This window comes from Sorex fumeus, unplaced genomic scaffold (genome assembly GCF_029834395.1).
Source record: "Sorex fumeus unplaced genomic scaffold, SorFum_2.1 ptg000005l, whole genome shotgun sequence".
Taxonomy (NCBI): domain Eukaryota; kingdom Metazoa; phylum Chordata; class Mammalia; order Eulipotyphla; family Soricidae; genus Sorex; species Sorex fumeus.
The window spans coordinates 6,969,130-6,982,761 of NW_026606062.1; the positions used below are offsets into that span (position 1 = coordinate 6,969,130).

Sequence of the window (13,632 nt, forward strand, 5' to 3'; positions counted from 1 at the left end):
TTTCCTGATCCATTTATCCATAGTTGGGCGTGTGGTATATTCCCATGTGCTTGGGAAGCCATCGGTGACAGTACTGTAAGTTACAGACTCTCAATCCATCAAAAAAAGAAAAAGTTTAGAAGAAAATAGTTGGCATGGCCAGAGTGTAGTTGAGATCATCCGGGAGAATAAGGGCAGAGCTCCAAGAAATCACAAGCTTCCAACAAGAAGCCTGACGATTAAGTAGTGAGTTGTCTAGTGTGTTGTCTTTTACCATCTTCTGTAAAAAAAAAAAAAAAAAAAAAAACCACTGTGAACCAGCTGAGTGGCTGCTCCCTAACAATACAACTATTACAAAACCTTTTTGATGCCAGCAAGACCAATGGCACTTTTTCAATGAATTAAATTGTTGTATATTTTGCCAGCAAGACCAATGGCACTTTTTCAATGAATTAAATTGTTGTATATTTTGCCAGCAAGACCAATGGCACTTTTTCAATGATATAAATTGTTGTATATTTTGGTAATTTCATACCTCTTGTTTGATAAGCACCTACTTTTTATTGTTTTTAAGATAATACCATGGCTGAAACTAAGAAAAAATGCAGACAATACAGTTTTGAATACTTGAACTGTGGCTTTATTCAGTTACAAACAGTGTATTCCCATGTGATTGCTTGGTCAACATTTTTATCAAAGACTATGAAGCCTCCAAAACCACAGAACAGTTAACGAAAATTTGGGCTGATGATAAAGATAAGGATATATCTTACTTTTAAGTACTTAAAAACATCAGAGACAGCCAACATTGCAAAAAATTTTTTTCAACAAGATCCAAACATGTTGACAAGTGGGCTGACTTACGTTTGCAAATGTTTTGTTACTGGTTGCTAAATCAGGAATACTGCACACTTTTAACAAAGAACTCATTCCACCAGCTGTAATGAAGTATTATGCACATTGCCACCCAACTCAGTGTCTGATATTATCAAGAAAGTTTCTTTGAGAAACAATCCAGTACCAAAAGAATCGATGGAATGGCAGAAGGTGCTGAAGACTCATTACGTGAACATTTTAGAAAATTCCAGTTTTTTCTACAGCTTGATCAGCCTCTCTTGCAGGAAATCAAGCCTTACTTTTAGTGTACCTGCCATTGAAAAAAAAATCTCAAAAAGTATTTTTAAATGCAAATTGATGCTAAAGGAGAATTGTTATTTCACGCATGAAGAGTTTTTCTTTGTGCTCAGTGATCATTACTATCTGGACTCAGGGGGACATATGTGGTGCCAGGGATCTAACCCTGGATTGGCCATGTGTAAAGCAAGCACCTTACCTGCTGTATTTTTCTCTCCATATTATGGGAGATTTTTTAAAATAAAAGGAAATGCCCCTAAGTAATCCCTTGTCCATTGCTGCTGCTAGTGGTCCAGCAATGATAAGACACTACTAGACTCTTCTTGCATAATTCTTAAGTGATTCTAAATATATTCTCTGTGCACTATGTCTCTCATCAATATTTAGTTGTCAGAAGTGTGAGTGAATACTTCTGTAGGTCATTGCATTCCCATGTCATTAGATCATCAGAATGTGAAGCCATTCACTGAAACACAGACTGTACCACTTTGTATTGAAAATGACGAAGAATTTTTCACTCACTGCTTCATGCAGAAGTTTGTTCACTGCTAACGGTGCCTTTTTGATTTGGTGTATACATGCTTTGATTCAGTGCTGGAGTTGTTGAAAACAAAGATATTGCTCTACCGGCCCACTTCATGGAGTCCAGAAATTACATTGCTTATTTGGCAGATTGGCTTCCTAAATTTAGTGAAACAAATCTACAGCTGAAAGAGATTTTGTAGATTTTGTTTTTGAGTCTAATCAAAACAAAAATGATTATTTCCAAATTTGTGGCAAAAATTTTTCTGGATAAACAGAATTTGGGACAAGGGAATACAGTTATTAGCTTCAGGACATGAAGATTTGTTCACCTTTTGTCAATACTTTGGAGGCTTTCCATTTGGACTTCAACCAGTGATTTGAAAATGTTTTTAAAGTGAACATATTTGCACTGTAGCACTGTCCTCCCTTGTTCGTCGATTTGCTCAAGTGGGCCCAGTAACATCTCCATTGTGAGACTTGTTGTTACTGTGTTTGGCACATCGAATATGTCACAGTTTTAAATATATTTTAATGTTCAAAGGCAAACACAAAAGCACTTCCAAAATTACAACAAGAACTGACAGGCATAGGAGCAGAGGAGAAATTCAAATTCAAATGTAAGAGTTCTGGCTACAAAAGCAGATACCTAACACTTTATCCTGAATCATGGGCAACCATATCAAAGTTTTAAGTCACATTTTTTCACCCTATTTCGTGGAATGTGGGTTCAGTGAAGTCACATTTGTTAGCTAAAAAGCATAAACCACGGACTAACAGCTAGTTTAGGAATGCTGTGCCAGTGATTAGCAGGAAAATGAAAATCAAAACAGGGATGAGATGTCATCTTACGCCAGTGCAAAAGCATAGATCAAAAAGACTAGAAAGAACTGGTGTTGGCAGGGATGTGGTGAAAAAGAAACCCTCATCCACTTTTGGTAGGACTATCACCTGATTTAGTCTCTATGAAAAACAGCTTGAATATCTCTCATTAAAGTAAGAATAGAACTAATATAGTACAATAATCAGGATATGGAAACAACCCAATATCCAATAATGAATGAATGGATAAAGAAGTTGTGTGTGTGTGTGTGTGTGTGTGTGTTTACACATTTAGTGAGAGAGTGAAATAAATGTAGTGGAATATGATACAGCTCCAAAAAAGACAAAATCATGAATTTGTTGCAAGGCGAATAGAACTGGAGGATATCATACATGGCAAAGTATGTCAGAAGGAGAAGGTTAAATACCAGATTATCTCACTCATCTGTGAAATATAGTATGACTAAACAAAAGACAACTGATGATAGCTAGTGATAAACTCTTGACCTGGAATTACAATACTGATCACAAAAACGTTGAGGGAGGGTGAAGAGGGTGAGGGTGAGAGGGAATGGTGATTGAACTAGAGGTGACACATAGGGACCATGGTGGATGGTTGTGGGCACATTGGTGGCGGGGAATGCAGTAACTTTGTATTGTACATTAATACTGTATACTTTGATGCTAGCGTAAGCATCTAACTAAAACTGTAACTTTAAAAATTTAATAACAAAATATTAAAAGTAAAAACAGTTGTTAACTGAACACTTATAGGACCACTCCAAGAATTAGGAGACCAGAGTTTTGACTCCAGATCCATAATTTCATGCCAAGTTCATTCTCTTAGAGCTAGAAAGAGAGGCCATGTGGGGGAATGCCTTTTCTACATTAATTGTTCTCATTAGTTTTCAAATAATCATTTCATTGTTAAGAAAGTAAAATATGCACAAAAACTTTAAGTCCAGTAGCAGAAAAGAAAAAATAGCCTAGAATTAACAAATTGATAGCAGTACACTGATGATTTTCAATGTGGTTTATAAATTTTGCTTAAATATTATATCCCATTACCTTAATTTTCTGTGTGTAATGCAAATGTCACTATGGTTGATATTTCCCCAGAAAGATATTTTACTTATTTTTAAATTTTTTAAAAAAGACCTATTTTTTTAATGCATACCAAAGCTACAACTGTTGATACTATTCTAGAGTTGAAATTGATTAGCTAACAAAGATCTAGCATTAAAAGCAATAAGTATAAAAATCAATTTTTACGTGAGTATTGTTATGTTTTATCATGGGGTTGCTATGTCCTTGTCTAAGAATTTAACTAAGTTGTTTGCTGCTAGTATCATTATTGCTTTTGTTTGTTGAGTTTTGTTGGTTTCTATGTTACTGTGATTGCTTTTAATAAATCATTTCAAACTTCAAGATATTTTGTTTGCAACATCTTTTTTTACTATGTTTTAGGACATAGATAGCAATATGGGTATATCAAAGAATGTGAATTTTTTTTTGCCGCATCTTTTTGTTTGTTCGGTTAAAGGAATAGATTTTTGAAGTTGGGGGATGTGCGTAATGTTTTTCTGCAAAGAGGCAGCCAAAATGAGTTTGGGAACCTGTGCTTTAGACGAAGCAATGAATACACCGAGATAAGACCTGGCTGTACTCCTCTGGGACAAGTTCAACCAGAAGGATAAGAAAATTTTCAGATTATCTTGAACTCACCCTTCTCCCCACCGCCCCCCACCGCCCCCCCCCCCCCCCCCCCCGGTGCTAATCAGCCAGCCATTCTGTGTCAGATCTCTGTCTTTCTAAAGGAAACTTCTGGTCTAACACACTCTCCTTCCTGAGCTGTCTGCGCACCAGCGTCTTCTTCCCAAACCTCTGCCCTCTGCCCAGTGTTGGTCCTTTAAGGCTGCAGGAAGACTGTCGCCCATGGGTACAAGTCAAGGATACGCTGCAGAGTCTCCACATGCCTTCTGGTGCTGCAGGGGGCCAACGATGTCCCCCTCTACCCCCTTCTAGCCAGAAAACTCCAACGTGTGTGTGGTGTGCTGCAGAAGCGGAACTCTCTTCTGCTGTGATTCTTGCCCCAGATCCTTCCACAAGCGCTGTCACATCCAGTACATCAATCCCAAAAGGTTGGTGATGCCTGACCCCTTTCCCCTCCCCCTCCCCCTCCCCCTCCTTCATCTCCTCCCCCTCCCTTCCCCTCCCCTCCCTCCCTCCCCTCTCCCCTCCCTTCCCCCTCCCTCCTCCCTTCTTCCCTTTCCCTTCCACCAATTCCTCCCCCTTCCTCCCCTCCCTCCCCCTCACCCCTCTCCCTTCCCTCCCCTCCCTCCCTCTTTCCTTCCTCCTTCCCTCCCTTCCTCCCTCCTTCTTTCTTTTCTTTTCCTTCTTTCCTTCCTTCCTTCCTTCCTTCTTTTCTTCCTTTCTTTCTTCCTTCTTTTCTTCCTTCCTTTCTCCTTTCTTCCCTCCTTTCTTCCTTTCTTTCTTCCTTCCTTCCTCCTTTCTTCCTTCTTCCTTCCTTTCTTTCATTTCTTTCCTTTTTTTTGTGAATCACCATGAGATGCACAGTAAGAAAGTTGTTCATGATTGGGTTTCAGTCATACAATCTTCCAACACTGTCCCTTTACCAGTGTACATTTCCCACCACCAGTGTCCCACATTTCCTCCTGTCCCCCTCCCACCACCACCTCCCACTTTTCTTCTCTCTTTCTCCCTCTCTCTCTCCCCCTCTCCCTTTTGAGCATTATCCTTTGGAATTCAGGCACTAAAAGGTTATCATGTTTGTTCCTTTACCGCCTTTCAGCACTCAGTTCTTGTCCAGAGTGATTTCCAACTATCATTGTCATAGTGGTCCCTTCTCTGTCCTACCACCCCCCACTACCACTTGTGGTAGGCTTCCAACCATGAACCATTCCTCCTGGACCTTGTTTCTATTGTTCTTGGATTTTAGTCTCATACTCTGAGTATTTTTTATATCCCACAAATGGATGAGTGCAATCATTCTATGTCTGTCCCTCTCCCTCTGACTTATTTCATGACTTATTTCACCAGCATATCCATTCATTTATACATGAATTTCATGACTTCATTTTTCCTAGTAGCTGTATAGTATTCCATGTGTAAATATATCATAGTTTTTTTTTAATCCAGTCATCTGTTCTCAGTACCAGGGCTGTATCCAGATTCTGGCTATTGGGTCACACCCAGCGATGCTCAGGGTTTACTCCTGGCTCTGTACTCAGGAATTACTCCTGGCAGTGCTTGGGGGACCATATCAGATGCCAAGGATTGAACCCAGGTCTGCCATGTGCAAAGCAAATGCCCTCCCTGTTCTCCTATTGCTCTGGCCCCAATGCCCTTCTTTCTTAAAGAGCAACTCTCCCTTGGGGTTGGCTTCTGCTCCACCATGCATAACAAGCCTTTAAAGGCTCCATGTGTGGGGCTGGAGTGATAGCACAGCAGATAGGGCGTTTGCCTTTCACGCGGCCCAATCCAGGTTCGATTCCCAGCAACCCATATGGTCTCCCGAGCACCGCCAGGAGTAATTTCTGAGTGCATGAACCAGAAGTAACCCCTGTGCATCGCTGGGTGTGACCCTCACCAAAAAAGCAACATAAAGACTGCATGTGGCTGCATGTGTCTGGCACGATCCAGAAATATGACCAGAGAGATAGCACAGCGGGCAGGGCACTTATCTTGCACAAAGCCCACCCAGGTTCTACCCCCGGCATCCCATATGGTCCCCCAAGCCCCTTTAGGAGTTAAAGGAGTTATCCCTGAGCGCAGAGCCAGCAGTAAGCCCTAGTACCACTAGCTGTGTCCCCAACCTCCAAATAAAAAAAAATTTTTTTAAATGTATAAAGAAAGAACTATATCTTGAGGCGACAACGGATTCTGGCAGTCACCAAAAACTCTGTTGTTTGTGGTTATGGGGTGTCAGAGAAAGAGGTCACACCACTGAACCCCCCCTCCAGTACACTTGAATGGGGAGGATAACACCCATACATTCAGGTTTAAATTGCCACCCATTGCCTCTTTTGCAAACCACAACACCCAATAGGAGAGAGAGAGAGAACAGAAGGGAATGCCCTGCCACAGAGGCAGGGTGGGATGGTGGGGGGGGAGGGATACTGGAATCCGTGGTGGTGGGAAATGGGCACTGGTGGAGGGATGGGTACTTGATCATTGTATAATTGAAACCCAAGCACAAAAGCTTGTAAGTCTACAACTGTACCTCATGGTGTCTCACTAATAAAAATAAAAAATAAAATATGCACCCCTTACTGAGGAGGTGATGAAAAAGTTGAAAGTGTTGGAGCTTGTGCCCAGCCCTCGAGGCCACTGTCCCTGGTTCATAGACCCACACTAAGACCCTTAAATCTGGGGTTCACTGAACAAGCACTAAGTGTGGCCAGGGACCAGGTCAAAAGGAATGACCCCTCTCAGGAGGTTGCCCTGAGCCTCCCGGCACGCACAGAGCCCCGGAGAGAGGATGGCGGGAATGAGCGTAGGGTGCATGCAAGGTTTATGGGCCCATTTCCTCCCCCAGGGACTTTCGTAGCTCCTGTTCTGGGCATTAGCCACCGGGCAGCTGGGAAGATGCCTGTGGCTTCTGCCTGTGGCTCTTTCAGCCAAGTGGTGGCTGACTTGGACTCTAGTCTGGGGGCTCATCAAGGCCCCGCACGCTGGGACCTTCCATAACTGCTTTCCAGTACTCGATTCTGGCAGACTCAAGGTCAGGCTGGTGTGGCTCCAATGAGAACCCAAGTTTTGAGAGCCATGAGCATCTGTTAGCCCAGATGTCCCCCTGGCCACCCCTGCCTTTGGAGAGCGACTATTTTGAGCCCCGCGATGGGATTTCCTGTGGAGCAGGAGGAAACCATGAGCTTCAGCGGCTGTCCGGGTGGCAGCTGATAACTCCCTGGAAAGCAGCCTTTGCCCATACCGTTTCTGATTTCTCAGGGATCCGTGGTTTTGCATCTTCTGCTCAGTCCAGAATATCCAGGAAAATTCCTCCCAGAATCAGAGTTATCGTGAATCTGAAGTCCTGATATGGCCGATGGATTATAGAAATGACTTGGTGAGTTAAAATATTAGCCTGAAGTCTGTTCCTTTCTGTTTACAGGAGAGAGGGGGCGGGGGTGGGGGCGTGCTGTGTGGGGTGTGTGTGTGTGTGTGTGTGTGTGTGTGTGTGTGTATTGGTGGTTCCTGGGTACAGAGCTGTTTCTAGCTGTTTGGATGCCACACCCTCACAGCAAAGTCCTTATTGCAGACAAACCCAAACCCATGTTTGTTTGTGTGTGTGCGTGTGTGAGGGGGGGGGGTGATTTGGGAGGAAGGGTCAGGGGATTGTTGTGTGCAGGGGGAGCCATGCTTTCTGCCTCTACGAGCTCATTTCCTCCAAACTTCTCATCACTTAAAATCTCTCTTGCAGAAGTGTAAGTTCCTCCTCTTGATGTTATATAGTTATTTTAAGAGCTCCTTTTATGTCCAAGAACCCTATCATGTAAGTATCAGCAACAAAGCCCCAAGTGTCTGTCTCTTTTGTGATGTGAGAGCAAGGGGCCCCACTTGCCTTTCTCCATACTCCTGGGGCGTCTTGGGGGAGCCCCTCTCAGCTGTCCAGGCTGCAGTGGGGGCTAACCACCCACGGGGGTGGGGGGGGTGGGGGACTGCTTCCTCCCAGCTCTGAGGCTGCAGGTCCAAGAAGACTGCGTGCCAGTCCTAGAAGCAGCCCCTAATGCTGTGCTCACTTAGGATGCTGAGGATTCCAGCAGAGACCGGGGAAGGAGTGCGCCCATACCGCTCAGTTGGGAGGCCTGTGGAAGCCCCCCACTCACTGCCTGCCCGCTCACCCCTTTGCCCACAGGGTATAATGCACACGCCGGGGGACTACAGGTCCAAGTGTTTAAACACAATCAGGCAAAAGCTTCGTCAGAAGAAATACATGCAAGTGGGGGCCTTTGTGAGAGACATGCGGCACATTGTTGAGAGCCACAAGACGTTTTTCGAGGTAGGTGACACCCCCTGCTGTCTCCTGTCGGGTCACTCACTTTACCCTTATCTTGGATGGATGGGGTCAAAGCTGCCAACCAGATGGGATACCCAGCCAGCCGGGTGGGAAGGAATCTGACCTCTAGAGCGAACAACCAATCAGAAGGTGCCATTGCCTTCCCAGGGTCTCGGCCGGGCTCCCTCCTTAGAGAGGACATTTTCCATTACAGAGGGAGCTTCTGCGGACCTCTACCTTGCAAGGAAGCAGACTTAGTTAAGTTTAGGGGGCACTCCCGCAGTGCCAGGGGCTGCTCCTGGCTCTGCTCAGGATCACTGAGCATATGTGGTGCTGGGGATCACATATGCTGCTCTTGGACCCACTACCCATGTGATTTGGGGGCCACAGGTTACTGGATGTTGGGGATACTGGAATAGAACCCACGGCCTCATCTATGCAAGGCAGTTGGTGCTCCAACACAGAGCCACGTCCTGGCACCACTGACCAAGAGTCAGGATGACAGAGTGCAAGGCAAGAGCCATAGTCAGCTCCTGTATGATCTCTCCAGCCCATCCATTTATTTATTTATTTATTTATTTTTGCTTTTTTGGGTCACACCCAGCAATGCACAGGGGTTACTCCTGGCTTGTGCACCCAGGAATTACTCCTGGCGGTGCTCAGGGGACCATATGGGATGCTGGGAATCGAACCTGGGTTGGCCGAGTGCAAGGCAAATGCCCTACCCGCCATGCTATCACTCCAGCCCATCCATTTAAAGTGTTCAAACAAATGTCTCAGGTTTCAAAATCTTGGGCATCATCTCTTCAGAGCTGAATTTCCTAGTTTTATGTCAAAAAGTGAACAAGGGATCCCTCAAAGGTGCGAATGAAAGGGGAAGAGGCCATTTATCTACCTTAGACATTTCTGTGCTATTGTGTTCTTACAAATAATATTTGTGTGCTCACCAAGGAAATAACCAACACTTTAAAAATTAGATGTTTTATAAATTCATCTGGCAAGCTCCCCATGGCGTATTCGATATGCCGAAACCCAGTAACTATGATGGGTCTCATTCTCCTGACCCTGAAAGAGCCTCCAATGTGGCACTTGCTAAAATCTCAGGGCTAGGGCGAATGGAGACGTTATTGGTCCCTGCTCGAGGAAATTGATGAACAATGGGATGACAGTGATACAGTGATAAATTCATCTAATGAAAAATACTCTTCTGATGAAAAGTTAGACTGTAGTCTTTTTTGGGAGGGACTTCTCTGCCTCCCAAATAAAGATCAGTAATCCAAGCAATCATGAATTATCAGTTACTGTTAGCTGAGTTAATTCTTACTGAACATTTGGAATGATTAAACTGAAATTTCTCTCCAGCTGGAGCGATAGCACAGCAGTAGGGCGTTTGCCTTGCACGCAGCCAACATGGCCGACCCGAGTTCGATTCCTCCACCCCTCTCGGAGAGCCCGGCAAGCTACCGAGAGTATCTCGCCCACACGGCAGAGCCTGGCAAGCCACCCGTGATGTATTTGATATGCCAAACACAGTAACAACAAAATCTCCAGTGGAGACGTTACTGGGCCCGCTCGAGCAAATCGATGAACAACGGGAGGGCTTTACCTTTTTAAACTGAAATTTCAGATTATCTGAGGCAATGGTAACAACTGTGATCATTTTTGTCTCTGTCTTTCCAGGACCAAAGTGTCATCATTCTGGGATTTCAACTGGAGAAGCAATTTGAGGACAATTTCAAAGCCATTTTTGCAATTCAGTGAGAAACAAGAAGAGTTTTCCGTCTGAGCCTATTTTTTCCTAATGTAGCTTCTATCTCCTTCAGAACCCCTGGAGCACCAGAAATTGCTCCCACAAACAACAAACATCTCATTTAAGCCGATAGATGCTCAGGGTCTATTTCATGCAACAGACAAAACGATTAGTCTGGAAATTCTTTTCATCAGGGGTGTGGTTTGATGAGAGAGCACATGACTCACAAGCCTTAAGACCCTGAGTGTGGTCCCCAGAACTGCAAAAGAAACGAAAGGATTTAGCTTGTGGGTCATCTAACAAGCTACCAAATTTAATACAGAAATTTCTAGAGCTACCTTTGTATTCCAAGATTTTTTTTTCCGGGCAAATATTCTTTTCTCCTAATAAGTCTGTCCAGAGTAGAAGAGTATTCAATGTTAATGGGATTTAGAAAATAATGAGAGGAAAACTAATTTGCATTAGAAAGTATTAAAAATCCTGACCCTTCATACGACCCACCGTCAGGATTGAGATGTCATGATTATCTTCTCTTCCTACCTTTCTAAATTTTCTATTTCGCATTGTAAAGTGAGAAGAAAAAAATACCTTAAGCAGGGGCTGGAGAGGTAGTACAGTGGGTGGGGCGTTTGCCTTGCACGCAGCTGACCAGCATCCCATATGGTCCCCTGAGCACTGCCAGGAGTAATTCCTGAGTGCAAAGCCAGGAGTAACCCCTGTTCATTGCCGGGTGTGACCCAAAAAGAAAAAAAATCCTAAACATTGATGTGCTTTAGTTTCCTCATGAATAAAACAGGGTTATGGTTGATACCCATCCCTGCATACAATATCCAGAGCACACCAGGAGCCGACTCCTGAGAACAGCTGGTGTGGCCCAAACCTCCCCTTAAGAAGACAGCACTACCAACATTTGTATTGCCTTATGACTCATGATTGTTGTACAGTTAAAATAATATTTGAGGACTTTGGGCGTGGAGTGATAGTACAGTGGGTAGGGCACCTGCCTTGCACACGGCAGACCCAGGTTTGGTCCCTGGCAACCCATATGGTCCCTTGAGCACCACCAGAAGTAACTCCTGAGTGCAGAGCCAGAAGTAACCCCTGTGCATTGCTGGGTGTGACCCAAAAAGACAAAAGGGAGAAAAAAGATTTGGGGGGTTAGGCTACCCCCAGCCATGCTTAGTAGCTGCTCCTGGCTCTGCACTGAGGGATCCTTCCGGTTCAAGAGCTTGGGAAATTATTTGAGGTACTGGACATTGGCAGTATGAAAGGCAAGAAGCACCTTAACTCCTGGACTATCTCTCTGGGCCCATACTTTATTTATTTTTTTTATTTATATATATATATATATTTTATTTTTGGGCCACACCCAGCGATGCTCAGGGGTTACTCCTGGCTCTGCACTCAGGAATTACTTCTGGGGTTGCTCAAGGGATCATATGGGATGCCAGGGAGTAATTTCACTCAGGAATTACTCCCAGCGGTGCTTGGGGGACCACGTGGGATGCCAGGGATTGAACTTGGGTTGGTCACGTGGAAGGCAAACACCCTACCCACTGTGCTATTGCTCCGGCTCCTGGGCCTGTAGTTTAAAGTTTGACAAACTGACTCTCTGGCCCTCAAACTTTTTTTTTGTAAACTCCTTCGATAAACCACCCCATACTCATTGGCACCAAGAAGGCAAAAATGATCTGAAACTTAATGTAGTATTACAGATTTTATGATGGTGCATACCTGAAATGTGAAAGTTCATACCGCAATATTAATTTAATGTAAAATTATCTTTAAAAAAAGAAAAAAACTATCATTTTCAAAATCTGGGGGAGAGTTCAATAATTAAGATACATCTAACAAAAAAAAATATACAAGAAAGCTACTCTATTCTGAAACACCAAGAGAATTTAAAGAAGGCCAAAGCAAATGGAAAAATACATGTTTGTGGACTGAAGAATAAACATTGTCAAGGTGTAAATTCTCTCCAATTCAGCACTGGATCCAGTTTCCATAAATTTAGGAAAATTGGGGCAAATAATCACCTCCAGACTTGAGCACTTCAGCCACTGTCTTCCCACAATTATCATCACCATAATCACCAACACCAACACCTCTATCACAAACCTCACTGGCATCCACCATTATCCCCATCATCACCACATCTCCAATATCACCGCAGCATCACCAACATCACCCCCACCATCACCAACATCATCCCCACCATCACCCCCACCATCATTAACATCACCCTCACCATCACCAGCATCACCCCGTATCCTGGGACCTTGGGAAATGCAGGCTGTAATCCCATGTCTCTGACGCCCAGCATGGCAATGTGAAAGTTGATTGGCATAGAGGGTTGGGGAGAGTTCAATTAAATGTTAATTTTTAAAAAATAAAGCAAGATTTTTATAGAAATTGACAAACTTTATTTATTTTTAGTATTTAAAAACTTTATTGAAGTTCTGTGATTTAAAGTGCTGTTAATAATGGTTTCCATGTACATAATTCTGACCCCATAACCTATCACAAGACAAACTGATTTTGAAATATTAGTAACCTAAAATGAAAATGGAAAAAGCCAAGTTCAGCCAAGACAAGCTTTTTATAAAAAATAAAAATATTAACTCACTATGAAGTTACAGGGATGAAAACATTTAATAGAGGCTAAAAGAGCTATGGATCAGTAGAGTCGAGAACCAAACATACTTGGCCCCCAGATTTAGAATGGAGACACCACTGCATTTCAGTAGGGAAAGGATGGCCCTTTCATTATGTGGTGCTGGAGTAATTGAATACCTTACCACACTCAAAAATTAAGATGGTTCATAGCCTTAATATGGAAGGCAAAGGGTAGGAAAGGGGAGGGAGGGAGGGAGGGAGGGAGGGAGGGAGAAGAAAGAAAAGAAGAAAGAGAAGGAAACAACGAAGAAAAAAAAAGAAAAGGAAGGAAGGAAGGAAGGAAGGAGAGAAAGAAGGAAAGAAAGAAGGAAGGAAGGAAGGAAGGAAGGACGGAAGGAAGGAAGGAAGGAAGGAAAGAGAGAGAGAAAGAAAGAAAGAAAGAAAGAAAGAAAGAAAGAAAGAGAGAGAGAGAGAAAGGAAGGAAGGAAGGAAAGAAAGAAAGAAAGAAAGAAAGAAAGAAAGAAAGAAAGAAAGAAAGAAAGAAAGAAAGGATTAGAGACACACTACAGAGCTCAGGCACTTGCCTAGCAGGCATTCAACCCAGGTTCCAATTCCTGTTACCATGGATGGTACCTGAGCTGAACCAGGAATAATTCCTGAACCCAGAGTCAGGAGTAAGTCCTGAGTATTGACAGTGTGGCCCCTCCACCAAAAAAAAAAAAAAACAGGGATGGAAGGGGGGAGGATGGATTAAACAAACCCTAAATAAATGGATGAAGACCTTATATTC

At 43.5% G+C, this 13,632-nt stretch overlaps 1 protein-coding gene across 3 annotated transcripts in view; it reads left to right on the top strand.

Annotated features, from left to right (window-relative positions):
* LOC130030042 (nuclear body protein SP140-like) overlaps positions 1 to 12,626 on the top strand; it is a 71,277-nt gene extending 58,651 nt beyond the window's left edge. For 2 of the 3 annotated variants that reach the window (XM_056121139.1, XM_056121150.1), the window contains 5 exons: positions 4,483 to 4,598; positions 7,429 to 7,546; positions 7,901 to 7,972; positions 8,336 to 8,479; positions 10,157 to 12,626. In XM_056121139.1, the coding sequence (XP_055977114.1) occupies positions 4,483 to 4,598; positions 7,429 to 7,546; positions 7,901 to 7,972; positions 8,336 to 8,479; positions 10,157 to 10,237 (531 nt within the window). In that variant the 3' untranslated portion in view covers positions 10,238 to 12,626. Of the gene's footprint in view, positions 1 to 4,482; positions 4,599 to 7,428; positions 7,551 to 7,900; positions 7,973 to 8,335; positions 8,480 to 10,156 lie in introns of all 3 variants that reach the window. The other variant, XM_056121159.1, reaches the window with a different exon arrangement.
* Positions 12,627 to 13,632: the final 1,006 nt, after the last annotated feature.